This window comes from Condylura cristata, unplaced genomic scaffold, assembly GCF_000260355.1.
Source record: "Condylura cristata isolate star-nosed mole 26May11 unplaced genomic scaffold, ConCri1.0 scaffold00025, whole genome shotgun sequence".
NCBI lineage: Eukaryota > Metazoa > Chordata > Mammalia > Eulipotyphla > Talpidae > Condylura > Condylura cristata.
The window spans coordinates 29,023,706-29,050,891 of NW_004567126.1; the positions used below are offsets into that span (position 1 = coordinate 29,023,706).

The 27,186-nt window shown below is 65.3% G+C and overlaps 1 protein-coding gene across 15 annotated transcripts; it reads left to right on the plus strand.

Moving 5' to 3' along the window:
• On the plus strand, positions 1-25,923 carry PIP5K1C (phosphatidylinositol-4-phosphate 5-kinase, type I, gamma). Of its 15 annotated transcripts, none has more exons than XM_012729640.1 (19): positions 1-28; positions 680-711; positions 2,154-2,246; positions 3,809-3,939; positions 4,554-4,671; positions 7,525-7,677; positions 8,953-9,252; positions 10,019-10,224; positions 11,799-11,882; positions 12,705-12,753; positions 13,902-13,986; positions 15,246-15,407; positions 15,976-16,114; positions 16,223-16,255; positions 16,769-16,873; positions 19,011-19,140; positions 19,639-19,822; positions 20,261-20,338; positions 24,157-25,923. In XM_012729640.1, exons 1-19 carry the CDS (start codon positions 16-18, stop codon positions 24,432-24,434), a joined length of 2,373 nt encoding a protein of 790 aa, XP_012585094.1. In that variant the 5' UTR covers positions 1-15; the 3' UTR covers positions 24,435-25,923. The 15 variants fall into 15 exon arrangements, with proteins under 15 accessions (XP_012585094.1, XP_012585101.1, XP_012585103.1 ...); XM_012729647.1 differs by lacking the exon at positions 19,639-19,822 and adding an exon at positions 22,758-22,841 and having other exon boundaries at positions 24,157-24,282; XM_012729649.1 differs by lacking the exon at positions 19,639-19,822 and adding an exon at positions 22,758-22,841 and having other exon boundaries at positions 23,119-24,247.
• The last annotated feature ends 1,263 nt before the right edge of the window (positions 25,924-27,186 follow it).

The following is a 27,186-nucleotide window of genomic DNA, read 5'->3' on the forward strand; positions in this document are numbered from 1 at the left end:
CGATGCCGCACATGGATGCCGGCTCCAGGTATGGCCGGACTCAGAGGCCAGTGGAGGGGGGGTCCCCAGGAGCGTCGCCCGCCCCCCTCGGCGTCTCCCCTGGAGCAATGCCCTGGCCCTGGGTGTGGTACGAGGGGCCAGGAGTGTCCTTGGCGGCTAGCTTTGCAGCTCACCGCGGAGAACTGTCAGGGCTGCTGCCCCGCCCCATCCAGCCCTCCCCACAGCCAGAGCCCGGGCCCTAGTGCCCCCCCCACACCAGCCTGCCCTCCCCAGAGGGCCTCGTCCTCCTTACCCCTCCAACTAGTGCGCTCGGTTCCCGGGGCCAAGTCTCCCGGTGGGGCCGGCTCCCGCCGCAGGGTGGACAGCTCTGTGGCAGTTCAGCTTCTCTGGAAGTCTGGGGTAGAGGGTGGGTCACAGTTGGGGTGATTGCTCCCCAGTGCTCTTGCCTGTGGGGGAGGTCCAGGCTCAGGGGACCAGTGTCCAGTTTTCCTGTCATCCCTGTCCTGTCTGTGTGACCGCTGTTTCCCATGCAGGGTCATTGTGCCCCGCCCAGAGAGCTCCCCGCAAGTGAGGGGGACAGAGCCCTGCCACCTGGGGAGCCCCGGCACAGGTGGCAGGCGCCTCGGCGAGGCGGGGGGCCGCCTGGCGTCCCAGTCTGAGTCTGTAATCTCTCCCTCAGGTTTAGCCCAGAAGAAGACGGCCCCCACTGAGGTGAGTGTCTTGTGGGCCCCCACTGACCTCCTCCTCCTAGAAGGGGCTGAGGGAGAGTCTGGATTGCACCTGGCCCAGCCTTTGCCCTGCTGTGTGGCCTTGGGTAACTTACTGCCCTCTCTGAACCCCAAATACTGGTTAAAAAGTGTCCAGTCATAGTCCTAGGTTTGTGGGAGGGTGAGGGGTTGGGGCACGAAGAGGCTCAGGATCCAACTCTGGGTAATGAGGGAGCAGCGAGGGAGGCAGCCCAGTGGGACCCCCATGAGGGCAGCGTCCTGAGGCGGGGGCTGTCTCCCAAGGTGTATAGTGCCCCTTCCCCCGGCCCCACACACCGGTGCCGGTCTCTGCTCTTCTCCACCCCACCAGCTGCCTTCACCATCTCCAGCCTTTCCCCAAGAGCTCCTGGCGGTGATGACTGGCCGCCCTTGAGCACAGGCTGACTGTCCTAGTCAGGCGGTGCAGGTGGGACAAGCGCTGTCCTGCTCAGAGTGTCCCTTCACTCTTGAGAGCGGCCTGCCTCCCAGGAGGCACCGAGGGTGGCAGCAGCCAGGTGTGTTTGCTGCGCCCACATTACCGGAACAGTCCCCTGGCCCTTGGCCCCCTGAAGCCTGGTCTCGCCCCAAATGCCACCTGCCACATGGGCTCCTCCTGAGGACTTTATCCACCTACCCGGGCCCTTGAAGGCCCAGGCCAGGCAGTGGGGAGCCAGCGAGGGAGGTGGAGACCCAGGCAGCACTTCCTAAGGAGAGGCCGCCCCCTGGTGGCCAGCGTTCATAACACGGGAGCCTGGCTGAGGCGCTATGGTTGGGGGTGGGGGGCGTTCTGGGAGTCAGTGCAGATAGGGCAGAAAGGACTGGGGGGTCTTCACATGATGTCAGATACACACAGTGGGCACTTCTTAAACCTCAGTGATGGTGGAGCCACCGAGGGGCACCCAGCTCCTGTCTGCTGGACCCCAGCCTGGGCTGGCGTCATGTTTCTCCAAACTCCCTGGTCCCTGTCCCCATTCTCCCCTGAAAAGTTGCAGAGTCTGGTGGCTTCCACAGTTGTTTCCTGGGGTGGTCTTACCTGTCATAGCTGTCCCCATTGAGTGGGTAGGGGCTGGCGGAGGCTGCTGAACATCCCGCAGTGCCCAGGAAGCACCCCCCCTGGCCAGGCCCCGTCTTAGCGGTGCCCAGGGGAGACTGCAGCTGGCCTCTCAGTGCACACCAGCGAGCGGGTGGGGCCGCCATCTCCCTGCTGTCTTGGCATGGAGCTGGGCGTTGGCCCTGGGGTATGGGCCGCCCTTTCCGCCGCAGAGCCCGTCCACACCCGCCCCGGGCCAGCCAGGGCACCAGCTGGGCATGGTGACTGAGCCCCCTCGTGCCAGGATTCCAGGACATTTTGACCCAGGCAGCGGTGCTTTCTTGCTGATTTTAACACTTCTGCTTCCTCTTCTGCAGGTCCCCTTGATGAGCGGGCAGCTGGGCCCTGCCCATGGGAAGAAGCTGGGCCATCGGGGCGTGGATGCTTCTGGTGAAACCACCTACAAGAAGGTTCTTGCCTTTGGCTGACATGGGAGGGGTCATCTGCTCCCGACACAGACAGGGTCCCCCGGGGCAGGGACCCTGGTCATTTGTACGAAGGGTATCGGTGCTGTCTCTGTGGCCTCGTGGTGCAAGCCCCTTGGCCGGGGAGGTCCTCCCTCGTGCCATCACCGCAGGGGTGGGTGAGCGGGCGGCGTGTTCCCAGGCCAGCCTTGACCTCCTGTGACGCACAGCCCCCAGTGCCGCCGCCTCTCGGGAGAGAGCACATGCAGCCCCACCCCTTCCCTTGGAAAATGCGGCTGAGATGAGGCACTGATAGAAGTTCTGAGGCCGGGAGAGCGACGAGGGCGGGGGAGCAGAGCCCGGAGCCCTCGGTCTCATCCGCCTCAGCTGCGCCTCCTTCTGTAGCAGCTTTGCTGCGGAGCGCACACGTGGTCAGCCTTAGCAGTCTGCAGTTGGGTGTCTTCACAGGGTCGAGCAACTGTCACTGCAGTCAGCCCTGGAACATTCCATCACCCCTAGAGGAAGCCTTGTCTACATCAGCCTCCCTCCCCCAGTTTCTGGCGCCCACAAACCTTCCACTTTCTGTTTCTGAGCGTGCCTGTTCTGGACCTCTCACGCCGGTGGGCACACTGTGTCCGGCTTCCCTCCCTGTGCTAGCAGGTGTCAGAGCTGCCCCCTTCTGGTGACTGACCTGTGTCGCCCCCTGTGGGTGAACACAGGGGCCTGTCTGTTCCCTGGCTGGACACTGAGGTGGCTGCTGAGAGGCATGGCTCGGGGCCACTTGTGTGCAAGTGTTTGTACAGAATGCGCCTTTCTGTCTTTGGGGAGGTGGGAAGGTGTGGAGTGCTGGGTCAGGTGGAAACACCACATTTAACTTTTGGGAGCCCGCCAGTCTTTGCACAGGGGCTACCCCATCCCCCCCACCCCAGCCATGCATGAAGGCTCCAGCTCTTCCTCATCGTCACGGTCCTCAAAACACTCGCGGCGTCCGCCCGTGTGTGTGCGTCCCACCTCGTGGGGGACTGTCTCTCTGGCCTGGTTTGCGTTTTCCTGCTGGCCGAAGGTGGTCAGTCCCTGCTGGGCTTACTGCCCTGTGTGCCCGGTGGAGGCTGCTCGAGGGTGTCGAGCGCAGTGAGCACGGTCAGGCCACGCCAATGCCCGGCGTGCCTGTGTGAATCACGTAGGGAGTGGTTGGAAGGATTCCAGGTCTCCAAAAAAAAAAAGAAATGGGGTGTCATTCAATAAATTGTGCTCCCCGCAAAGAAAACCCTGACAGTGAGCAGGCCCTGAGTAGAGACCGTTTTGTGAAGTTGGCACCTTCAGAGTTCTTGTAGAAGCAGGACTTGGGTCTGTCTGCGTAGGGTGGCGTCTCAGCCGCAAGGCTGTCTCGGGGAGCTGAGGCCAGCGGGCTGTGACAGGAGCCCACCAGGTGCCCCAAGGCCACACAGCTCTGGCTGGACACCCGCCCTTGCCCTCCCTGACCCAAGATGTTTCTCCTCCTCGCTCTCACGCTGAGGGGCCAGGAGTGGGGGTGGCCCAGGGCCCTGACGCGTGGGCTCTTCCCGCAGACCACCTCCTCCACCCTGAAGGGCGCCATCCAGCTGGGCATTGGCTACACTGTGGGCAACCTGAGCTCCAAGCCAGAGCGCGACGTGCTCATGCAGGACTTCTACGTGGTGGAGAGCATCTTCTTCCCCAGGTGTGTCCTCGGCTCCTCCCGCAGCGGGGGGCCCCGGTGGGGCCTATTCTCCCATCTGCCTTCTCTGCTGAAGACAGCACAGACCTTGGCAGGGGTCTCTGGCTTTCAGGGCCAGCGGGTGTCGGTCAGGGGTGAGAGGAAGACCGTCGAGTACTACTGGGCAGCCCTGTGGGGCCAGCAGCCGGCCAGCAGCCGGCCAGCCTCCCAGTGCTCGTCGTGCGTGATGCAGCCCCCGGGACTGCCGGGCCTCTCTCTTGCATCTCGTCCCAATGGAGGGAGGCGGGGGAGGAAGAGGAGAGCCCTGGCTCCTTCCCTTGAAGGACTGGGATAATGCAGTCGGCTTTGCTCTACTCAGCGTGTGGCCGTGTGGCCTCCCCAGCTGCAGGTGGGCTGGGGCACTGGTGTGGCAGTGTGGTGTCTGCTGCTAGTGAAGGAGAGGAGGGTCGTGACGGGGTAGACGTTGCTTTTCTGACCTGCCGCTTTGAGGAGGACTTGCAGCTTGGCAGCAAGAAGCACCGCCCTCGGCCTGGGAAGGCTGGGCCTGTGAGGGTCCCGGAAATGAGGTGGATGCCAGAGTCGCCACCCTCACAGGTGTCCTGGTTCTTCCTCCACAGTGAAGGCAGCAACCTCACCCCTGCCCACCACTTCCAGGACTTCAGGTTCAAGACCTACGCGCCTGTCGCCTTCCGCTACTTCCGGGAGCTCTTCGGCATCCGGCCGGACGACTACCTGGTGAGCGCGCTGGCCGTGCCAGGCCCCCGTCCCGCAGACTGAGCCGCAGGCGCTGTGCCGTGGGTGCCGGGCCAGCGGCTCCGGGCCGGAGCTGGGCCGACCTCAGCCAGGTTCTTTGCTCATGGTGTGCGGCTGGCAGGGAGCCGCAGGCGCAAGCGGGGGCCTTGCCCCTTTGAGCTTCCTGCCGGCGGCGTCCTGAGGGCGCCCTGGGGTCTCCTGGCTCCTGCCCACGAGAGCACGTCCGCTGCGTGTCGGGAGGACCCCTGTGCCCTGCTAGCCACGCCCTTTAGAGAGAAGCAGCTTCTGCTTTGGCCAGGGGTGTGTGTGAGTCCCAGTTCTCAGCATCACTGGATTCTGGGGTCAGGGTGGCCAAGACCAGACTGGGCCCTGGCCTCCGAGCCTGGCAGCCTTTCTCCCTGCCCGCTGTGTGGGGACAGTTCCTTAGGACAGGTGTGTGCCAGTTCCATGGTTCTTGCGGAGAGACGACCCTGGCATTCCCAGGTGCTAGTCGGGAGCTGTTATTTATAACAGCATAAAAAAGGCCTCCCTGTCCTCTAGCAGAGGATGAACCAGTGACACTGGCACCAGCATGGAGCCGTGGAGATGCCAGGTCTTGGCTGGAACATGACAAAAGCAAGTTCAGGCACATCAGTTGTGACCTGGGGTGACCTCAAGGTTTGGATAGCCGGCCCTGCCTTGCTGACCTCCAACTTCGGTCCTCTGCCCACCCTGGAGCAGGCCGGCTCTCCCCGGGTTCCCACCGGCCAGCACTGTAGGGACCGGCCTCAGGAGTGAGCTGAGTGGCAGCAGCAGAGGGCGGGCTGGCGTGGCGGCTCAGCCTGGGCCCTGGGCACACCCGTGGTGGCCGCCTCCGAGATCGGCGATCTCATCCTGGGGGCCATGGAGGCTACTGCTTGGGTGAACTGACACTGTGGGAAGGTTCTGGGGTAGGGCCGGGAGCCAGAGCCGTGGCTGTGTCCCAGGGTGGGGGAGGGTTGGTAGTGGGGCCCATTTGGAGGTCAGCTGTGGAGGGTAAGCCCTGGATGTGCCAAGAAAATGGGGTGTCATGTGGAGGGAGGGGAGTGGTGCCCGGCAGCCCTGGTGCTAGAACTCCCAGAACCGCGGAAGCAAAGCCCGCTCGCTCCAGAGCCCAAGGGCACGCCGCCGCCCTGCCCTCCGGCCGCGCCCTGCAGCCCGGCGCCCAGCCCTGATGCAGCGCCTGTCTGTCCCTCCAGACGCGGGTGTAGCTTGTGTCTCAGCCACCGGCCGTAACCAGTGTCCTCACCTCTCCATGTCTCGGTTTCCCTCTCCGTAAACAGTAAAAACCCTCCGGTGCCGGTAGTGCGGCCTCGGGTGTCAGCTGGCCAGCTCAGGGCGGCGGGGCTTGAGATGGGAAAGCAAGTCTGGGCAGCGCACTTAGCGTGCGGGGGCTGCCTTGGACCCCAGTGTGAATGGGGTGTGCCGGGGGGCATGCGCCTATGAGCCGGCTCGTGGGCAGAACTTAGTGCGTCTCACTGCCCATCCCGCCCCACCCAAGTCCCGATTCCCCTCAAGCTGCTTCCCAGGGAAGCCAGTTTGTTATTTGGTTCTGTAACTTCTCTTCTTATTTAAATGCCAGTAGGAGGACGACGGGTGGGTTGTGCTCTCCCTACTCAAGGCAACCGCGGGGGCTGAGGCCTGGGCAGGGGCTGCTGCTGCGGCCTGTGACACCAGCCCCGACCGTGCGCTTCTGACTCCCAGAGCCGTCTGCATGGTGGGGAGAGGACAGCGCTGCCTAGCGTGGGCCTGTTTCGTGGGTATTTGTGGCTCATGGCTGTGGGCGGGGCGGAGCGGAGCCGAGCAGATGGCCAGGCTGGTGACGGTGCGGCTGGAGGCGCAGCCCAGCCCGCAGCCCCCCTCAACGGCGCCTCCCCAGGCTCCCTGCGGCGGGTCTCGGCTCCGCCCAGTAGGAGGCTCTGGAGCCCGCCCTTCTGCCACTGCCCAGGAGCAGCCCACCACTGCTCACCTGGGGGCCGCCAGCCGCCTGCCAGCCCCGGCACTGCAGAGCCCACGAGACCCAGATCACGCCCCGTCACTCCCTGTCTGAGCCTCTGAGCGGCGTCTCGCGCCTTGAACATGCAACCCAGTCTCCTCGGCCTGCCCCGTGCTCCCGCTGCGAGGTGACCCAGCTGCCTCTCCTGAGCGAGGGCCCTGCAGCTGCACTGCCACACGTATTGCCCCAGCCACGCCTCCCCCTGCCCCCGACACCTGCCTCAGGGCCCTTGCACCTGGCCACCTGGCCACGTGGCCACGTAGCCACCTTCACTCCCTGCCTTTGACTCTGCGCGATACTTTTGTCCGCTCTCCTGCTAACCCATTATGTGTTGTGCTTTGTCTTTCTGGCTCCAACTAGCCTCTGGCACCAGGAGCCAGGGGTGCAGCCTGCTTAGTTTGTTGCCGTCTTCCCAGTGCCTAGAACGGGGTGTGGGCTGATGAAGGGGCGTGGGGACCGTGGCCTGAACACCCGACTCAGTTTCCCCATTGTTCCATGGCAGTGGCCGAAGTGTTGATGTGAGCTGTTCCAGGCCCCTAAGTGATTTGGGGGGCCTCTCTCTTCGCTGACATTTGTACCGCGTGCTGTTGGCACAGGGCCTGAGGACACACTGCCCCCGGTGCCCGCGTTGCTCAGAGGCGTGGCAGCATGCGTGGCGCACCTCGCTGGGAGGCTGCCGGCAGCTCTGGCCAAGGGGCCTGTGCAGGCCCAGGCCTCCTTGGGGCCTGCTCTGTGATCCTGGGCTTGCCCTCTAGCTTTGGGCGTGTGTATGTGGGGGGCTGTGACTGCCACTGCCTGCTCACTCCCCACCCCCCTTTCAGTACTCACTGTGCAATGAACCCCTGATTGAGCTGTCCAACCCCGGAGCCAGCGGTTCTCTCTTCTACGTCACCAGCGACGACGAGTTCATCATCAAGACTGTGATGCACAAGGAGGCTGAGTTCCTACAGAAGCTGCTCCCGGGCTACTACATGGTAGGGAGCACAGGCTTTCTGGAAGGTTCTGGGGGCTGGGCTGGCTTCTGGGCTTCCTTAAACACCTATCTGCTTCCCCCCCAAGCCTCAAAACCCCTCTACTGCCTGGCACGTGCTGCCTTCTGCTCTTACCTCTCTGCACGTGGCTCCATGGCTGGCGGGCGGGTCCCCAGAGCCCCTAGGCTCAGCCACCACCCAGGCAGCCGCGGGAAGCCTTTGTGGGCATCTGAACCCTCCCCCTGGGTGCTCCCTGGCAGTTCCCCCATTTGGGCTCTGCTTGCCATCCCCAGGCAAAGTGAGGGTGCACATGGGGCCCTGCTTGCCCCCCACCCCACTCCCCAGTCCCTGAGTCGTGAGCCCCACAAGCTGTGGCTGTGGGCCAAGTGTCTTGGCAGCCAGTGACTCAGATGTGGCGGGGGAGGCTGGGCGCCAGCTGGCACCTCGCGGGCACTGGCAGCAGACCTGCCTCCCTCTCCCGTGTCACTCACGACCCAGAGGACACGTCAGGACCCGGGTGAGGTGGAGGCTCGGGTTTGCGGCCCCCAGCTCACGGGTCCTGAGCCACGCACAGGCCGGGGCCCTGCCCAGTGCTGGCGGGTATGGAGACTGGTCAGCTCCTCTGCCCTTCGGGCATCTCTGTCTGCCACGTCTGATCTTAGGCGAGACCCCTGGCTGCCGTGACGGAAGCGGGGCGGCAGGCTTGCTGCCGGCGGCCTCCACCACGCAGGCGGGCAAGCGCCACAGAGCGTGGGCGGCAGGCACCGCCTCGTGCCAGTAACGCTTTGTTTATGGACCTTGAGACGTGCGTCTCCTGTAGTTCTTGTGTGTCACAGACACTTTTTCTTGTTCCTAGCTCACGGAAGCATGAGACCTAGCAGCTGTCTGCCAGCCCTGCCCAGGGTTGGCCAGGAAGTGGGGGGCTCGGGTCTGACTTGGCTCAGAGCCGGGCCCAGACTCCTTGGGAGCATCCCATGGGCACTGCCTGCACATGGCACCTCTGGCTGGCCTGGCGCTTCCACAGGAAGGCGGGGAGGAAGAGTTAAACAGGCAGGGTGACCCGTGTACAGTCAGGGAGCTGTGGGGCGCAGAGTGAAGGTGGGCCGGGGGGTCAGTCCAGGCTCTGTGAGGTGGCCGTGGCAGGACACCTGGGGGCAAGCAGGGGCCATCTGCCCGCCCTGGCTCCCTGCAGCCCAGCCGGTCCTGTGCAAGCCCTGAGCTTCGGAAGTAGCCCTGACTGCTCCCCGCTGACCCTCTTTCTCACACACTTTCCCCCAGAACCTCAACCAGAACCCGCGGACACTGCTGCCCAAATTCTACGGGCTGTACTGCGTGCAGTCCGGGGGCAAGAACATCCGCGTGGTGGTGATGAACAACATCCTGCCGCGCGTGGTCAAGATGCACCTCAAGTTTGACCTCAAGGGCTCCACGTACAAGCGGCGGGCCAGCAAGAAGGAGAAGGAGAAGAGCATCCCCACCTACAAGGACCTGGACTTCATCCAGGACATGCCCGAGGGGCTCCTGCTCGACGCCGACACCTTCTCCGCGCTCGTCAAGACGCTGCAGCGCGACTGCCTGGTGAGGCCCCCGCGGCTGCGCCCCCGCCCCCCCCACACTGAGGACGGGCAGCCCCAGCCCTCCTCAGCCCGCCGTCGGTGCCCGGGGGCAGGCGTCCCCCTCCTCGGAGTCGAGCCCCCAGAAGCTGCCTGGCCGTGGCTCCCTCAGACTCATGGCGCGCCCGGTGCCGCCCTCCTCCGGTCAGCGGCGCCCCTGAGGGCCCGCCCGAGAGGCTGTGAGCTCAGCTTACCCCTCCCCACTCCTGGCCGCCTGGCCGCTCCGTCCGCCTGCCCGTCTGGAGGCTTGATGGGGGCCTCCCTGCCCGAGGCCCCAGTCTTCCGGGGCGGGGTGTGGGTCCTTGGCCCTAGTTCCCCAGCCCCCTTCAGCCACTGTCCCCAGCCCCCAGCCCCTTTGCAAGCGTCACATGAAGTCCCCGGAAATCTGTTCAGACAGCTCAGGGCCCTGTGACTTCCAGGTTCTAGGACCAAGTGGCCAGGCCCATTGGTCATCCACTCATACCAGGAGAAAGAAAGCTGTCCTTGACTGAGGGGTGACCTGGCCTCAGGGTCAGACACCACCTCCCAGCATCCCCCCATTCCAGTCCCTGCTCTGCCCCCACTTGCCTTGACCTCTCTGTCTCCTGGTCTGAAATGGGGTGCTGTCTGGCCACCCATCTGGCTGTGGGAACTGCACGACACAGACCCAGCGCACGAGCTGGGCACCCTGGGCTTGGGCCGGGGTTCAGGGCTGGGGTGGGCGGTGAGGATATGACCGCCCCCACCTCCAGGTGCTGGAGAGCTTCAAGATCATGGACTACAGCCTGCTGCTGGGCGTGCACAACATGGACCAGCAGGAGCGGGAGCGGCAGGCCGAGGGCGCCCAGAGCACCTCGGACGAGAAGCGGCCCCTGGGCCAGAAGGCGCTCTACTCCACGGCCATGGAGTCCATCCAGGGCGGCGCCGCCCGAGGGGAGGCCATCGAGACGGACGACACGTAGGTGCTGCGGCCGGCCGGGCTGGCGGGGCTAAGATCCACTCTGCCGCTCTGGGCTTCTCTGTCCACCCCCACGCCAGGGGGTGGGCTGGGAGGAAGGCGAGCGCCCGCCTGTCTCCTCCGGCGCATCTGAGCAGCAGCATCGCCCACCTGCCTGCGGGGCCCTGTGGGAGTTAGAGGTGGCGCCTGGGAACGGCCCCCGTGCCGGCCGGGCTGAGCCTCGGCTGTCAGAGGTGAAGACATGGACGGCTCCTTCCTTCCCGCCTGCGCCAGGACGGGTTCTGGGGCACAGCCGAAGCTGTTGACCAGTGACCAGGAGACGGTAGAGGGAGGGGGGGAGGCACGGTGGGAAAGCTGGCCCCCGCAGCACCGGGGCACCAGGAATCTGCTCCCCCAGAAACAACGCCGCTGCCGCAGGTGTCGGGCTCACGGCTCGGCGGAGGCATCCTCTGGCCTCAGTGGCCTGGGCCTGCCCTGGGCTCGGGGCTGTTTGGCTGGGGCAGACCCTGTAGTCCACCCCACAGCCTGTGACGTGCAAGGTGGGTCGCTCTGGGGCCCCGGCAGGGCGTTCAGCTGCCTCGCTGGCTGTGGGGTGGTGTCCGCGGTCATGACAACCCCAGCGTCCCTGGGTGGCCACGGGCCAGGGGAAGGACTTGCCAGGGTGGGAACCCCTCACTTAGACGATGCCCTGATCGTGCCGGGACTGGCTACAGCCTTCACACCACTGCCCCAGTGCGTCCTCATGGGGTCCTGGCGGAGGGCGGCCCGGCCCGTCCCCTTGTTCTGCTGAGGACCAGACTCAGCGGTGGGGGCCGCCACCCTGGCACACATGCTGACCGGGGAGGGTGCCAAGACTGACCCTGCCCTGCTGCCACTCCGGGCCACCCGCTGCAGAGGACTGGGGGGTGCTGCGGGGTAGGTGAGTGCCAAGCCCCTCCGCGCGGGCTCCATCCTCAGACCATGTTGGCATTTGTAGGGTCTGCGGGGCCCGCCAGGGTGCGCAGGTGAGCGTGGCGACGCGTGGCACGCAGTGAGTGGGCCCGGGCAGCTGCTGCGTCGTGTGGCCTCACTAACCCCTGGCTCAAGGCGGGTGCGGCGACTGACTCGACTGCACCCTAGGGCCTCAGGGACCTGCCAGGGTGTGCGTGCATGTGTGTGCCCCTGGGCCCGTGTGCGGGCCGTGTGCGGACCGTGTTCCTGAGTGCGCCTGCGCGTGCACGCGTGTGCCTGGTCGCTGTGTGGGCAGGCGTGTTGCGGCGTGCATGCTGCATGTGCACGCGTGTCGGTGTGGTGCACGCGTGTGCCTGGTCTCGCGGCGGCGTCCCTGCGCAGCTTCCAGCCTCCAGCTCTGCTGCTGAGCTACAGGAGCAGTGGGGCCCACGCCAGGATGTGTCCCGGGTGGGGGCTCCCCACCTTCAAGGCCCCTTCCCACCTGCTCCGTCCCTGCCTGCTGGCCGGGCGCCGTCTCGGACCCCAGCTCCGACTCTGGGCGGCTCCCAGCCTGAGCCCGGTGAGGCCGCTCTGGGCCCCGCTCGCTGTGGGCGGCACTGCCACTCTCCACCCTCTCTCCCCAGGATGGGGGGCATCCCCGCCGTGAACGGCCGAGGGGAGCGCCTGCTGCTGCACATCGGCATCATCGACATCCTGCAGTCCTACAGGTGGGCACTGCCCGAGACGGGAGGCTCTGGGCTCCGGCCCGCCCCAGCCTGGTGCTTCCATTCTCAGTGCTCAGGATTTGGCCAAGGGCTGCAGCGGGCTGTGGGAGACGGCTGGGGCCCTTGGCCTGTATGCCAAGGGCCGGCTAACAGCGAGACAGAAGGACACCGTGAAGCAGGTGCCTGGGAAGTGCTACAGCCCACAGCACAGAATGACCTGGGCCAGTGCCACGTGCTGTGTGGCCTTGAGAATGGGCTGGGTCGCGGGAGAGGAGCTGACGCCACGCCCAGCCCACAGCCGCTGCTGGCTGACCCTGTTACCCACTGGAGTTGGGCACCGCGCCTCTGTGTGTCCCATTTATAAATACAAGTGTTGGCTTTGGTCCATGCTTTGTCCACTTAGGAGCTGACCTCTTGTAGGGCTCTCCCTCTGCTGGACGAGGCCATTTTCAGAGGCTCGTCAGGCTTCCTACAGAGGCTTGGGGAGCTTGGGGGCCGCCTGGAGGGGGCATTCCTGCAGCCATCCACGGTGGGGGCTGGCTGGCAGCCCGTGGGGGGCGCTCGGCGCCTGCGCCGCGCTCTGGAGGCCGAGCGCCCGGACTGGACCTCACGCCCCGGAGCAGCCGCGGCAGGAGCGCCGACGGGTTGGGCGGGGAGGCGGCTGCAGGGGCAGCGGGCAAGGCCTCTGTCCCGCGAGGCCGGTTTTCAACACATCCGATGCCGGAAGTGCCACAGTGTGACAAGATGTCCCCAGGTGTCACCCAGGGAAGAACCTGTGGGCCCCAAGGCGTGACTGACAGTTGGGTGTTCTTTCTCTCCCTGCAGGTTTATCAAGAAGCTGGAGCACACCTGGAAGGCTCTTGTCCACGACGGGGTGAGTGTCGCTCGTCCCGTCCGCCGGCCAGTCCTCAGCCCACTCTGGCCGGGTTCAGGGGCTGAGGAGTGGCGCCGGCAGCGGGGAGGGGCCTCACCGGGCAGTTGCAGACGGGGTGGGCCGTGACGACAGGCAGTGTGGGGCCCGCGGTGAGGGGCAGAGGACTTGGGGGCAGGGACGCTGGGCCGAAAGGACAGTGTCAGGGAACGTTCAGGAAGCTTGCGGTGCAGACGGGCCTGCGGTACCTGCTCTACTTAGGGACAGCACCCCGCGGTTCTGACTCCTGTTACCACCTCACGTCGTGACCTGACTGCAGCAGAACTGCTCGGTGGTTTGAGGAAGGCGAATGTGCTCGCGCCCAGCACACGCTGCCCACGCACGAGCTTGGGCAGCAGCTCGTTTCCAGCGCCGGCAGCCTGGGACCTGACCGCTGGCGGCGAGTCGGCCCTCCTGCCGTCCGGCGCAGTGTCCAGCGCGGCAGGGGCCGGCCCTGGCCGGGCTCTTGCCCCCAGGGCCTTAGTGCCAGAGCTCTCTGGTGGCCCACGGTGCCCCCGCGCCTGCAGCACGCGCCGGGGCCGCCCAGGGGCAGCCTCAGCGCGCAGGAGAGAGCCGCGGAGGCCCTGTGTGGTCTCCTGGCGGCCGGCTGAGACCGCTCCCAAATGGGGCTGGGGGAGGGCCAGGGGAGAGCCCAGTGACCACCTAAGTGAGACCCCGGCACGAGCCCCCCGGAGCGGTCAGGTGGGAGGACCAGTGCCGCCAGCCTCCCCCCGCGGCCGCTGCCCCAGCTCCGCCGCCTCCTGGTCCGGAGTCTGCCCACAGCCCTTGGGCGCAGGAGCTGAGCCGCCTCCCCGCCAAGGCGAGGCGCCTCTGAGGAGGCCGGCTGGTGTCCTCACTCGCTCGCCCAGGCGCCGGCGCGCCGCCTCGGTGCCCGTGTGTGTGCCGACAGCCTTGTTTGGTGCGCTGCGCAAGGCCTGCATGAGACGACCTGTGGCTTCCCTGCCGTATTTCCCGATACGTGACTTCCTTCCAGAAGCTTCTGGGCTCTTAACCCCGCGCCCCTCACACAGGCTCAGCTATGCCTCACGGGCTGTCATGGGGTGCCGACCCCTGCTGGCTCACCCCTCACCGGTCCCCGCTTCCCTCCCCAGGACACCGTCTCTGTGCATCGGCCCAGCTTCTATGCCGAGCGCTTCTTCAAGTTCATGAGCAACACGGTCTTCCGGAAGAACTCCTGTGAGTTGCCCGGGCCCTGGGGGTGGCAGCGACTCTCGGTGGGCAGGGCAGGGTGGCGTTTGAGTCCCTTGAGAGCCTTGAGCAGGGGCTTGGCCCAGATGGCGGGGTGCTCGGGGAGCTGCCACAGGGTGTGGGGGCGGCCTGATGCCCGTAGTCGGGTTTGAGCCCTGACCTCCTCTCAGTGTGGGCCTTGAGCCAGTGCTCCCCTCCTCTGTGACTCGTTTCCTCATTTGATCGAAGCTGTGAGGGCAAGATGAATTTGCACAGCAGACAGGTGGGCTTGACCCAGCGCTGGCGCGCTGAGACGACCTGCACCCCGCCAAAGAAGGGTGGATCAGAGGGGATCAGCGTGGGCCAGCAGCCAGGCTGCAGGGCATCGCGGGAAGGAGGGCCACCTGGGCTCGGACCCACTCTGCCGCTGCCCGTCTCCACGGCAGCTCCAGGAAGCCCCACGTCCCCTGGGCCTTGCAGAGAGACACTAGCAGCCCGCATGCCGCCTGAGCGTGCTCTGGCACCTTGTCTGTCGTCTCCCCACCGTGCCCGACAGGAAGGGCGCTCATCAGCTGTGGCTGCGTTTCCCCAGTGGCCCGCTTGGGGCCTGGCACACAAGTGGTCCGTCTGGACGCAGGGCACACCCTCCTCCCCAGGCGTCGTGTGCCACAGGTCCCGATGGGAGCTGGTCAGCCTCGGGGCTGCGCCCCAGGTTGGCCTCTGGCACTTGGCTGGCTGTGCCCAGGGCACATGGGCACCACGGAGTGCCGGGAGCCATGCTGCTCGTGTGGATGCCGGGTCACCGGGAGCTGGGGGTGGGGAGGCCAGCACCTCACAAGACCTGCGCACGCCCTTGACCTGTTGTCAGCATTGAGGGCACCAGGGCGCAGCAGAGGCCGAGCCTCGCCCCCCCCCCCCCCCCAGCCACAGACCAGGCTCAGGCCCTGAGCTCTAAGCCCCGGGCCTCTGCTTCCTTGCTGGAAGTAGGGTCTGGGGGGTGACCGTGCTGTGAACATGAAGAAGTCAGGGCCAAGCACTCAAGTGACATTGGTGAGGACTGACACTGCTGCTGTTTCAGGGGACCTGCCCTGGGGCTCATCCCACCCCGCATGGGCAGGCAGGGCTGCTCAGCAGTAGCGCTGGTGAAGCAGGCTTTGTCCTCAGAGAGCTGCTGCCTGTCTGGGCGCGAGGTGCGGGAAGGCCTGTGCTGGCCGAGCTTCTGGCCTGCCTGCTTCTGCCCCAGCCACGAGTGCCCTCCTCCGCCGCAGCCCTGAAGTCCTCTCCATCCAAGAAGGGCCGCAGTGCCTTGCTGGCCGTCAAGCCCCTGGGGCCCACAGCCGCCTTCTCAGCCAGCCAGATCCCCAGTGAGCGGGAGGACGCCCAGTACGACCTCCGGGGAGCCCGCAGTTACCCCACACTGGAGGATGAAGGTGACTGGGCGTGGCCAGGCTGGGTGGGGGCGGCTGCAATTGTGATAGATTAGGGGGCTGCAGAGAAGAGGGGGCAGAAAGCAGGTGCAGAAATGCATCACAGGAGCCCTGGTGGGTGGGCCTTGGGTCACAGCCCCCGCTCGCCAAGGAAAGCCCCAGTGAGCCTAGGAGGCCCCACCTGGGAGGTAACCCTTTCCTCCACCCAGGTGCACAGAGACCCGCTGGGATGAAGCACTCGCTGGGTCCGGCCTGACCGAGTGGGTCAGAGGTCCCAGGGGTGGGGAGGGGAAGAGCACAGAGCCGGTGGGAGTCCCGCTGTGTTGGGCCAGCAGGCGGCCCTGTGGCTGGGGTAGAGGGCTGAGGTGAGAGCAGGGGTGGGGGAGCAGGTCAGGCAGGATCCTGAAGGGGCTGAGCTTACTGGAAAGCTGCGGGAAGCGACGCGATGCCTCGAAGTCCGAGTGTCCTTGCCCCTGTAAGGCTGTGAGAGAGCTGAGTGTTGGGGTGCGCAGGGGTGTTCTGTGGGTGCTGGTGAGCCAAACACAGACGCCTTCCCCTCTGCTGCCCACAGGCCGACCTGACCTCCTGCCCTGCACACCGCCTTCTTTTGAGGAGGCCACCACCGCCTCCATTGCCACCACCCTGTCCTCCACGTCCCTTTCCATCCCTGAGCGGTCTCCCTCGGAGACGTCGGAGCAGCCCAGGTACAGGTGAGCGAGTCCGTCTTCCCCCGCTCTGGGTGCCGGAGGTCGGGCTCGTGGGCGAACTGGCGGGGGACGGGCCGGGCAGACACCTTCACCTGTGCGTGGTCTCTGCAGGCGGCGCACACAGTCCTCCGCGCAGGACGGCCGGTGAGATGCGCCTCCCGCCTGCCCTCCGCCGCCCTCCAGAGCCCCTCTGACCCCCGAGCTCTCGCGCTGGCTGCAGACTCCCAAGTAGCTCCATGTTCCTCTCCCGCCCCAGCCTGCCTGCTGCCTGACCTCCCCGCCCCCCTCCCTCCCGCCTCTGCCCACTGGCTGCTCAGCGTATCTGCGCTAAGATAGGCAGGTGCCTCCCTGCTTGCACCTGTTCCTGTCCCTGGGGCACCCTGGACACAGGTTTGTCTCCGCCCAGAGACATCTGTGCGCACACGGGCAGGCACACCGGGCTCCGACGTGAGGCTGGCACCCCACTCACCGTGACAGCGGAGGGCGGGCCAGCTCACGGCTCGGCTTAGTGATGCCCAGAGGTCACACCTAGGGAAGGTGCCAGCTTCCTGCCAGGAACTTCCGAGGAGGGAGGCGGGGGCCAGCCCAGAGCTCGGCCGCTGCTCCCGGAGCGCAGAGGGCGGCAGGCAGGGAAACGGCAGCCTCTGTCGCCCCCAGGGCCCAGGAGGAGACGCGCGCTGGAGAGGACCTGCAGCAGGTCACGGTGCAGGTGGAGCCCACATGCAGCGTGGGGGTCGTGGGCCCCAAGGAGGAGGACTCGGGGTGAGTGCATGCGCGGCCCACTGCACAGGACCCTGCTCTCCTCCCATTGGCCAGATGTGACCCTGAGGCTGGCCGACAGCCAGGCAGGCTGGGAAGTACAGTCTGCACCCAGGGAGCTCAGAGCAGGGGTCGGGGGGCGAGGCGAGGCGCTGGAGGTAGCCGTGGTCCCCGCACAGCGGAGGCTCCGGAGTGGCCAGGGCAGCGCCCGGCCCCGCCTCTGGCCCCCGGTTTGCTCCCAGACTGCAGGCGCACGTTGGTCTCGGGCTCCTGGGCGCCTCCTCTGTGGCCGCATCTTTCTCCCGCCTCCCTGTTCCTCCTTCAGCCCAGGCCAGGTCTGGGCCAGCTGCACTGTGGTCACCACTGACTGGCCCCTCACTGCCTTCCGCTGTGGTTGGTGTGCACGGGTCAGTGGTTTCCTTCTGGCTTCGGGTCGCTTTCCCGTCCGGCTCTGTCCAGCGTCGCCCAGCGCCTGCCCCCGCTGCGAAGCGCTCGGACGCCGCGGGTCTCACGCTGGCTGCTTGCACTGGCTGGCTTCCTTTTAGTTTTGTCTTTCTGGTTTTCCTTTAAAATTCTTTAAATGTCACAGCAATCAAGCTGTGACTTTAGGTCACTTAGGGGTGGTCTTGTCCTGCATGGGATTTGGGGAGACAGTGGGGAGCCTCTGTGGTCACGATCAGAGGTGCTGCTGACGTCGTGGGGCCAGGGTGTCAGTGAGCACCCCACCAAGTGCCGGTCTGCGCGCCCGCGGAGGCCCGCCGGCCCGTGTCAGCAGTCCAGGGAGAGAGACCTGGGCTCAGGGCTTGTTAGGAGTCTCTTACTTCCAAGTTTTTGGGTTTTGTTTACCCTTGTAGTGATCGTTTCCAGCAGTTTGAGGTTTTCTTGCCGAGCGCAGAGTCGGTTGTTTGAGATGTCGGTGGCTCCCTGGGGAAACTGCTCTCGGGAGGGGCGGGGGTGGTTGCAGCTGGCCGGCCTCCCACACCGGTGATCATTCTTCAGTCTCATTTCCCCTCCAGTCAGTTTCGCTGGTAGTTGTCACCTTTCCCGTCACTTTCGCTTTCTGTGCTGTTCCCCTCCCTCCCGCCTCGAGCCCCCACTCAGCCCCTGCGGGCCACTCCCAGCCGCGCCTGGCCGCCAGACCCGCCACCCTGCCACGCACGCGCTCCAGCCGCCCACTTGCCAGCAGCGGGAGCCTCCAGCACGGAACCCCCTCCTTTCTTTGCCCAAAAGCATCGCTCCTAGACCTGCCCGGCTACGAGTGCCCACATGGGCGCTGGCCCCGGGAGCTGGTCGCCTTAGCAAGGAGGAGGGTCCCAGAGCCTCATGCCTCACTTCCTGTGCACCTCATTTTGTTTCTTGTTTGGTTTTTTTTTGTTTTTGTTTTTGTTTTTTTTTTAAGATTTACTTAATTTATGCCCACAAGAACTGGAGTATGGTCTGGAGGTGTGGGGTGGAGGGGGTGAAAGAATTCACCAGCGATGGAGTGGGGAGCAGAACAGGTAGATTGACTGAAACCCACTGCTGAGGGGAGCAGTGGGCAGGTCAGGAGGGGTCTGCTGCGCCCTGTGGGTCACCCCCTGGTGGGGATCGGACTCGTGCGGAAGCAGCTGCAGTTAGCCTCATCGTGCTGCACTTCAGCCCGCTGCGCCACCAGGGAGGGCCGTGAGCCTGTTTCTCTCCCGTAACAAGGGACGGCGGCGGCAGGAGGCTCCGCGGAGGGCTCCGGACCAGGCTAGGTGTCTGGCAAGTGCTGCTGGGAGCAGCTGGGCTCTCCCCCGCGGGGCAGGTGCCTGGTGTGCCCCCTCTCCAGGTGAGGAGACAGGCTCAGAGAGCGGCAGGACCTCGTCCAGGCTGGCCGCTGTCGGGCACGGTCACTCCCCGCCCTGCATGGCGCTGGGAGGGCCGTTACATGTGGGCATCAGCCAGCCTCGGCCCAGTCAACCTCGCGCCGCGCCGTCAGCTCGCCCTGCATCTCTGGGACGTTTCCAGTGCCAGGCGCCACACCCGGTGCTGTCTCCTGGATGTCACACGGGACACAGTGGCTCCGAGGCAGGAGGGACAGGCAGGGGTTCACGTGGAGGGGCGCAGGCGGGTGCTGCCAGAGCCCTACCCAGGACACCTGCGTCCCCTGCGTCCCCAGGGTGGAGGCTTCCCCGGGCTGCGCCCCTGCCCCCGCCGCGGCCTCCGAAGCGGAAACCGCCAGCCAGGCCTCGGAGCCCGCCAGCCAGGCCTCGGATGAAGAGGACGCGCCCGCCACCGACATCTACTTTGTAAGTCACCCCACGGCTCTGGCGGTTCCCGGGCCCTAGACGGCGACGCCCGTCAGCACGCGCCTGCGCACGCGCTTTCACACAGCAGTGCCCGTGCCGCGTGCACTCCCGTGGACACACGCGCCCGCAGGCGCCGCATCCTCTCCCACACGCCACGGTCGCCACACCTCTCTCCACACATTCACAGGGTGTGGAGCCTTCGGAGCCATCCCAGCCTGGCCGTTCTGAGGCCCAGGATGGCCCCGTCCCTCCTCCCAAGGCCGGGCGCTCGCTGTCTGGGCCCAGCCAAGCCCTCCTGTCACCCTAGGTAATGTCGGGGGTGCCCGGGCGCTGAGGCCTGCCAGACCACGGGTGCTGCGCGCAGCGGGTGGGCCCCTTCCTCAAGGAGGCGAGGGGCTGTGGTGAAGGGCTGGGGGTGCCGTGCTGCTCTCGGATGGCGCTTGAAGGACCCTGCCCGAGACGCCTCTTCCAAAGCGAGGTGCCGCGTCTCCCCCACAGCTCTGGCAGGCGGCAGCTAGACGAGCCGGGTGGCCAGCGAACCTGCCCAGTCCAGCTCTGGGCCCCAGCACGGTCTGGGGCTGCCTCCCCTGGCCACCCTCCTCAGGGGTCAGACGGCCCCTGTTGCGGTGGAGAACTCGGCTGTCCTTGCCTGGCCCTCCACTCCCTGTGGCTCCTGGGGAAGGTGAACTGGGCCAGCCCCTTGCCTGCGGCCCAGACACGGGGTGAGCGTGGCCGTCCTGCTCCCCTCTCGCTTTGACTAACACTCCCTGCTCTCCGCCTGAGTTGGCGCACCGGTCTCCGGCCCCTGCCCGGAGCCGGAGGATGGCGCCCGTGTACACCCACCTGCGGCTTCCCCAGGTTGTGTCCCATTCTCTGAACCGGTGTGAGGCAGCCGCCCGGTGGTCTGAGTCCTGTTGTGTGCGTCTGTCCCAGCACCTGAGTGGGCGGCTGCCCGCGGGCAGCAGAGAAGCTAGTAGGCCACGGGGACCCTGCCATACCCCCCACCGCCCCGCTTGGCCACCTGCTCGCCTGCCCCACCCAGCGCCTCCTGCCTGCGCCCCGGATTCCTGTCGCCTCATCCTGTCCTCTGTTTGCTTCCTCCCCCCGCCCGGCCCGCCAGTTCTCGGATGGGAGGTACTGGATTTACTCGCCCCGGCATCGCCGGCTGCGGGCCGCCACGCTGAGCTCCTCGGGGACTGTAAGTGACTGCAGCAGGCCCCCAGGGAGCCCAGAGCACGCGGCTGCCCTGCGCAGCAGGGAGCCACAGGGCCTGGCCACCCCCCTCCTCTGAGAGGGACTTGGGGAAGACACTACCCCAGGCTGGCACTGGCCCTGTGCCTACCGAGGTGACTTTACTGCGTCTCCTCTGCAGCAGGCCCGCATCTGACCCCCAGCCCGCGCCACCCAGCCCCGGCCCAGCCTCCTGAGGCCAGACTAGGGCAGACAGCTGCCGCTCCGTGTTCAGACTCGCAGCTGGGGGCTCCCCAGGGCGCCTCAGCCAGCGGGTCCGAACTGCAGGGAATGGGCTGTCCACACCCCTCTCACTGGCGGGGAGACAGACCTCAGCTGCCCGGGGGCCCCCAAGAGCACTTACGGTTTCTGTCAGACAAAGTCCGAGTTCAAACTCCGAGGCAGCCTGTGTGTCCATCGCCTGGCCGTGACATGGGCGTTGCCGCACTGGCCTTGTCAGCCTGTTACTGTCACCGTGACGATAAACACGCGGCCCCGGGAGGCCAAGCCACCTGCCCAGAGGTGCATAGCACCTGGGGGCCGGGGGGTGGAACAGCGGGGCGTTGGGCGTCTGGAGTAAGGGTTTCTGTTCTCAAGAATGACGCTCCAGAGCGGCCGGCACACCCCTGGGAACAGCATCCGGTGCTCGGAACTGCGCGTGACCCCAGGGCAGAGACCACACCCCAGCTGCTCCTGTCACGCTGTGTCCTCCAAGGACAGACGCTTCTCCCCAGAGAGGATCTGGGGGCTGGGGGCCACTGGGGGCCAGAGCCGGCTGCAGGGCCGCCCCGAGAGGTGTTGGTCTGACTCTGAGAAGCATCCAGGTAGCGAGAGGCAGAGGGAAGGGTGTGTCAGGCCCACCCGGAGCCTCCGAGGGTGGGAGCACCGCTGTCCCGCCGGCCTGCCCGCTGGCGCCACTTCTCCCTTCCCCAGACTGGCTCCTGGCCCGGCGCGGTGAGAACAGTCCCATTATCTGGGCCGCTGAGTTCTGGCACTTCGGCCCCCAGACAGGCCGGGCCCTGCTGGGGCCACAGGGGCTGGGGAGACTGAGCTGCCTGGGGCAGGGCTCTGGTTGCGGTTGTGATGTCAAAGGTGCCAGGGCCCGTGCTGCTGCCCTGCAGTGGGTTTCGCCAAGCCCAGCCTCGGGGGCCAGCCCCTTGGGGGTGAGTGAGCTGCCTGTGGTGGCCAGGGGTCCAGGTGGCTCACGGGAGGGTGGGTTTTGCCCTGAGCTGCAGAAAAAGAGTAGGATTGAGCAGGCACAGAGGTGAGGGGCTTTCTGGGCATTGGTCCGAGCGAGATGTGTAGCCCTGAGGTAAGAGAGCAGCAGATGAGTGTCTGGAAGGGAGGCAGAACGGGCCTCGGGCCAGGGCCTCGGCCTCAGCAGAGAAGTGGAAGGAGCAGGCTGGATCCGGGGTGCCTTGGGCTGGAGGTGGTGAGTTTAGGGGCCGTGAGGTGCCCGTGCGGATACGGTTAGGTTGCCCAGTCCTTAGGATGTTGAAGGGCAGGGGCAGCCCCCGGAGAGAGGTGGAGGCAGTGGCACGGGCAGCACTGGGGCCCTGGGGACACCCCGGGACAGGGCCTGGCGGTCCTTGAGGCAGAGGCGGCCCCTGCAGAGGGTGTCAGCACTGTGGCCGTGCCCCCCACCAGCCCACCCTTGGCCAGGACCAGGGCAGCCTTCAGAGGCTGCCACCGCCCCCCAACGCGGTCGGTCCCCAGGCCCGAATTTGAGCCCTGCCATGTCTGCATCCCAGGGAGCTGCCCCTCTGCGCCTGGGGGGGCTGGCTGGTCTCCCCTGTGGCTGCCTCCATCCGGTCCCCGAGGAGAGCCACGCTCCAGCCTGAGAGACTGCGGGTGATGGGAACACTGGCTCCATCCCCAGCACCGCATCTACCCAGGGCCCCCAGTGGAGGCCCCCAGAGTCCTGCTCCAACTGGCCGCCTGGTGTCTGATAACAGGCAGGACCTGAGCTGGTTAGGGTTCTGCCAGGTTAGGACAGAGGTTGGGGTTTTGGGGGAGGGTGGGGGGAGCCCTGGGGTGAGAGAGGAAGGGAGGGGCAGCAGGATCGCAGAGCCGCCAGGCCGCCACCCATCTTGTGCTGTGCCAGCCCTGCCTCCACCAACTGCTTCCTGCCGCCTGCCCTGCCCTGCCCACTGGCCGTTGGCTGGGGCCAGGCTCCCGGAGCCCCCACCTCCTCCCCCCCCAGGACTGCCCGGGTTGGGGGCAGGTCCCCGGGCAGGGAGAGAGCAGCTGGCTGAGTCGGCCACTCTCCCGCGTGGGGGTCTGCCTCTTTTATTTCTGTTTCTTCCTTCTCCCTCTGCCTCTCTGTCACGCCTCTGCACCCTGCTCTTCTGCGCCCTTCCTGCACGTGCCGCCCGCCCGCCCTCCAGCCCACCGATGAGAGGAGCTGGGTGTACTCCCCGCTCCACTATAGCGTGCAGGCCCACCCGGCCTCCGACGGCGAGAGCGACACAGTAAGTGCGCCAGCCCAGCCCGTTCGGACCCAGACCCCAGGGCCTCTCCCTGGGGGGTCCCCGGAGAGCCCAGAGTGAGGTCCCGACATCCAGGGACAGATGGGGAAACTGAGGCCTGGGTCGGGCGGGGTTCCGGCCAGGTGGCGGCCGGCGGGGTGAGTGTCTCCGGGCTGGTGTCCAGGCCTCACCACACATGGGGTGTCTGGCCTGAGGTGGCCCAGCTGTGGGAGGCCGCGGGTAGGGTCTTTCCCTTCACCCTCTGTCTTGCCTTCTGCAGTAATTCCTATGCAGTCTCACCAAGTTGGCGCCCAGGGCCTGCTGCTGCCCTGGCTGCTTCCTGGGGGCATTGCCCCCACCTGGGCAGAGCTCAGAGACACCCACCCTGCCACCTGTGGACCTTGCCGCCCACGTCCTTCCCCTCTGTGACGGACACTGATGCTCAGGCCCCAGAGCCGTCGGGGCCCAGCGCCAGCTCCCTGTCAACTACCTATGCCTGAGATACTGTGAGCCTCCCGCCTCCCGGTCACATATTTATTTTGGGTCCCTGCTCTTTGCACAGGGATGGTAGCACGCGTGCGTTTTTAGAAAAAGAGAAAAAGGAAAAAAAAAAAGGGAACATAATGGAAAAGAAGAGACTCCATTCCACTGCACTTTTTGGTTCTTTGCTGTGCTTGCATGTGAGCTGCCGGGGAGCAAGGCCCCCCATCAGTTTTGGGGGCCTGTGCCCAAACTGCCCCATCGTCTCCGCTGAAACCCGCGCTCCATGTGTCAACGGGGTGTCCTGTGAGGGGCCGGCGTGGGCCCCGACTCCTCCTCTCTCTGCCTCGGACAGCGAGCCTGGGAGGGCAGGTCCGAGGGTTGCCGCTGCTCCCCAGGGCCCTTTGGAGACCATCGCTCAGGCCTGTGGGTGCTGTGGGCTCGGGTTTGCAGGCTGGACACTGGACATCATCCTTGGGGACTCTCCCGGCAACCCCTCTCAGTGGAACTCAGGGCTCCAGGTTTCTCTCTCTCCTCCCAGCATGGACGACTTATCACCCAGAGGCCAAGTGATGGGGCGGCGCCCTCGGAGCAGGGCCTTCCCCAGAACTCCTGCCGGACACCCGCGCTGACAGAAGAACTTGGGTCCGAGGGAAGGGGATCGCGGTCAGGCCACACGCCATGTCCCCGTCAGAGAAACAGCCCCCTCTGTAGTGGGCTGTCTCCACGCTAGGACGGGGGGGTCCTTGTCTTCTTTGTTATGTCGGTCACACCTGTGCTATGGAAGACTTGGAGGTGGAGTTCACAGAGGAAACTTTGTTTGGTCTGTTGTCTTCAGCAGGGGCAGCCACCCCTAGGCGCACGCTGAGCCCTGAACCCCGCAGGGTGACTCCAGGGACCCCAGTGTCCAGAGACCACACACACTCCCACTTCCCAAGAGGTGACCCGCCTGTGACGATTTCCTGCCCCTCTGAGGACCCACCCCGGTGCGCATGTGAGGTGCTGGTTGCTGGCATGGAGCAGAACGGAAGCCATACCTTTGGGGAGATTTCTCCTGGCCCTGGCTTCTCGGAGGAGCCTGAGATAGCTGGAGAACCCGTCGGTCCAGGAGTTTGACTTCGTGAGCCCGTCTCAGCTGCCCATACTCCCTGTCACCGCCGCACAGCACAGAGGCACCGTTGGCCTGGCTGCCGTCTTCCCTCGCTGGAGAACTTGCCCTCCCTTTCCGTCAGCACGGACAGTGCCTCGGCTCTTGAGCCGGGCTGCTGGGGACACTCCAGAAAGCAACAGGGGAAGGGGCCTCGGGGGCCACCCTTCAGAGGAGCCGCCCAGCACACCTGCAGAATGCTGAGTGGAAGGAAAATGACTCTCTCCTGCCGGGCTCACTTGCCCAGACCTGGCAAGCATCCTGCTGGACTTCACACGGACGTCTGCAGGTGCCCTGGCTGGGTACCCAAGTGGTCATTCTGTCCCTGCGCCATCCTGCCAGTGGGGAAGCAGACTGAAGAGACAGAGACCTAACGGCGTGTCTGAACCCCAAGGCCTGACAGGGAGGCCGTGTCACATAAACGCCTGTGCTGGGGTGCCCGCCTGGGCATCAGAGACGCGGTGCACCCTGTGGCGGTGGCCGGCGCAGCAGGCACAGCCCCGGAGAGGTGGCTCGTGTGTACCCAGAGCTTGGGAAGACGGGACCACCCGTGCGGCATCCCCAGGCCCCTTGGGCTTTCCTGGATCATGGAAGTGTCAGTTGGATGCTGATTTAGAGAAATTGCAAGTCCCCCGATACCATGATGTGTCTATTTTTGTGTTAAGTCATGAAGACCTCTTGAAGACTTATCTTTGTGTTGGCCATGTTTGTCCCTCTTCAGAAAACGCAACAGATGCTAAAGTGCCCCTTGGGCCTCGGTCTGTGCCGGTGCAAGGCCTCCGCTGATTCCTTTGAGGGTGGGAGTGCAGGCAGTGAGCTTCCAGGCGAGGAAGGCTTGGCCCACCCTGCTGTTGCCCCTGGGGTAGAAACCTGTACATCTGTAAATAGCCTTCCAGTCCTGGCTGCTGTGGCGTGGATGTCTGAATTGCTGTACTGTAAACGTGACAGGCGTTTCCTCAGACTGACAAGGTGGAGCCCTCGTGTGTCCTCTGCCTCCTCCCTCTAGCACCTGGCTCAGTGCAATACTCCCCTACCGGTGGGGCCCTCGCCACGGTACTGTCTCTGCAGCCCCTTGGGCGCCCCTGGCCAAGCTCCCTCGCTGCAGCCTTTCCTCTGGTGGCCCAGTTGCATTGCCTGCCCCACCCTCCTCGTTTTTTTATGGCCGAACTGACTTTGAAACACAACAAAACTGCAAACCTTGTGTGTCTTAATTCTCACGGGGGGCTCCATGTGCTCGGCCCGTGGTCTGGTGTGTGACAATCGGGAGCACAGCCTACTCGGGCACAGGACGCTGTCCTGCGCAGACCCAGAGCCGTGGCGCCTCTGTAACCTGCAGCCACTGCTGGCCCCCAAAACACTTGTATGCAGCCCCGGGCCCTTGCCCCCCCCACCCCCACCCTCTTTTTACGTTGAGGAGACCTCTAATGAAGAGACCTCTAATAAATCGGGTAATGAGCACTGCTGCCTGTCTGTCCTCTCTGGGTCCTAAGGGTCTGAGGATGATGAACAAGAGCAGAAAGGAAACAGAATTTAAAACCAGGAACCCTGACGCCTGAATAGCTGTGACTTTCTTCTGATTCCAGTTCAGCTCAGAAAACTGAGAAGATTCTGCGCTCAGAGCAGCCCAGTGCAAAGGAACAAACATTCCTCGAGATCTGTATCTGTTCTGCCAGAATTGCTTAGATTGAATAATACACACGCCCACTTTAAGGGGAACTATTTCTCCCAAACTCCCGGTTTGAGAAACACTGAAAATGGTAAGCGGACCCTAGGAAGCCAGGCTTTGGTTGGAGGGGCAGGGCTTCTTTAACTAGCTGCACCGGTGGTGAGCCACTAGCGAGTTAGCAAGGATGTATTTGCATTTCCAAAACAGGGCTTCTTTAACTAGCTGCACGGGGAAGTGCTTCCCTCATATTCCAAGGTGAGCAAATAGCGAGTTAGCAAGGATGTATTTGCATTTCCAAAACCATGCGGCCACATGATTTTGAGGACATCCCACCAGCAGCACCAGGCATACCCCATGACAGCCGGTCATGTTCAGAAGTGGCAAGGGAGGCTGGTGTCCCCGGGCTCCGTCCTTGCACCATCCACTCCCATGTTGGTGCAAGGGGAGCAAACAAAACCATCGTGAGAGGGGGAGAGAAGCATGAAGTTGTACTTTTAAGACAAACATTGAAGAAGCTGGCCTAAATTAAGACATCAAGTATCATCCTCTGGGTGGGCTCTGGGAGTAGGACGGGAGCGGCCTCCCACCTGCCTTTGGTGATCCGGGTTCAGCTCTTCCTGCTCAAAGCCCTCCCGCTGTTGCCCAGCACCCGCAGAATACAATCGAAGAAGCCCGCTGCAACAAATGTCTGGCAAGAGAAGAGGAAGGCGTGTCCATGAGACCTCCCCGCTCTCCATCTGCCGCCCCATGCGACGACACGGGGGGCGCAGGGTTTTCCCCGTGTTGAGGGATTAACCCCTCACCCAGGGGTTCGCTGGCGGGCGGTCAGCCCACGCGAGTCTGCGGCCCGTCCGGCTCCCGCCGAGCGGTCTGGGTTCCAGCCCGCGATCGCGCAGCTTGGCCCCTCCGCCCACCTGGAGACCTCGCCCCGCCCGAGCCCCCCCTTTCTCTCGCCCCCCGGCCGTCTCAGTTCCGCCTCGAGGTCCCGCCCCAGCCAGTTCCGCCTCGGGCTCGGACCGGAGAAGGCCCCCGGGCCCGCCCCGCTGGTTGGGTTC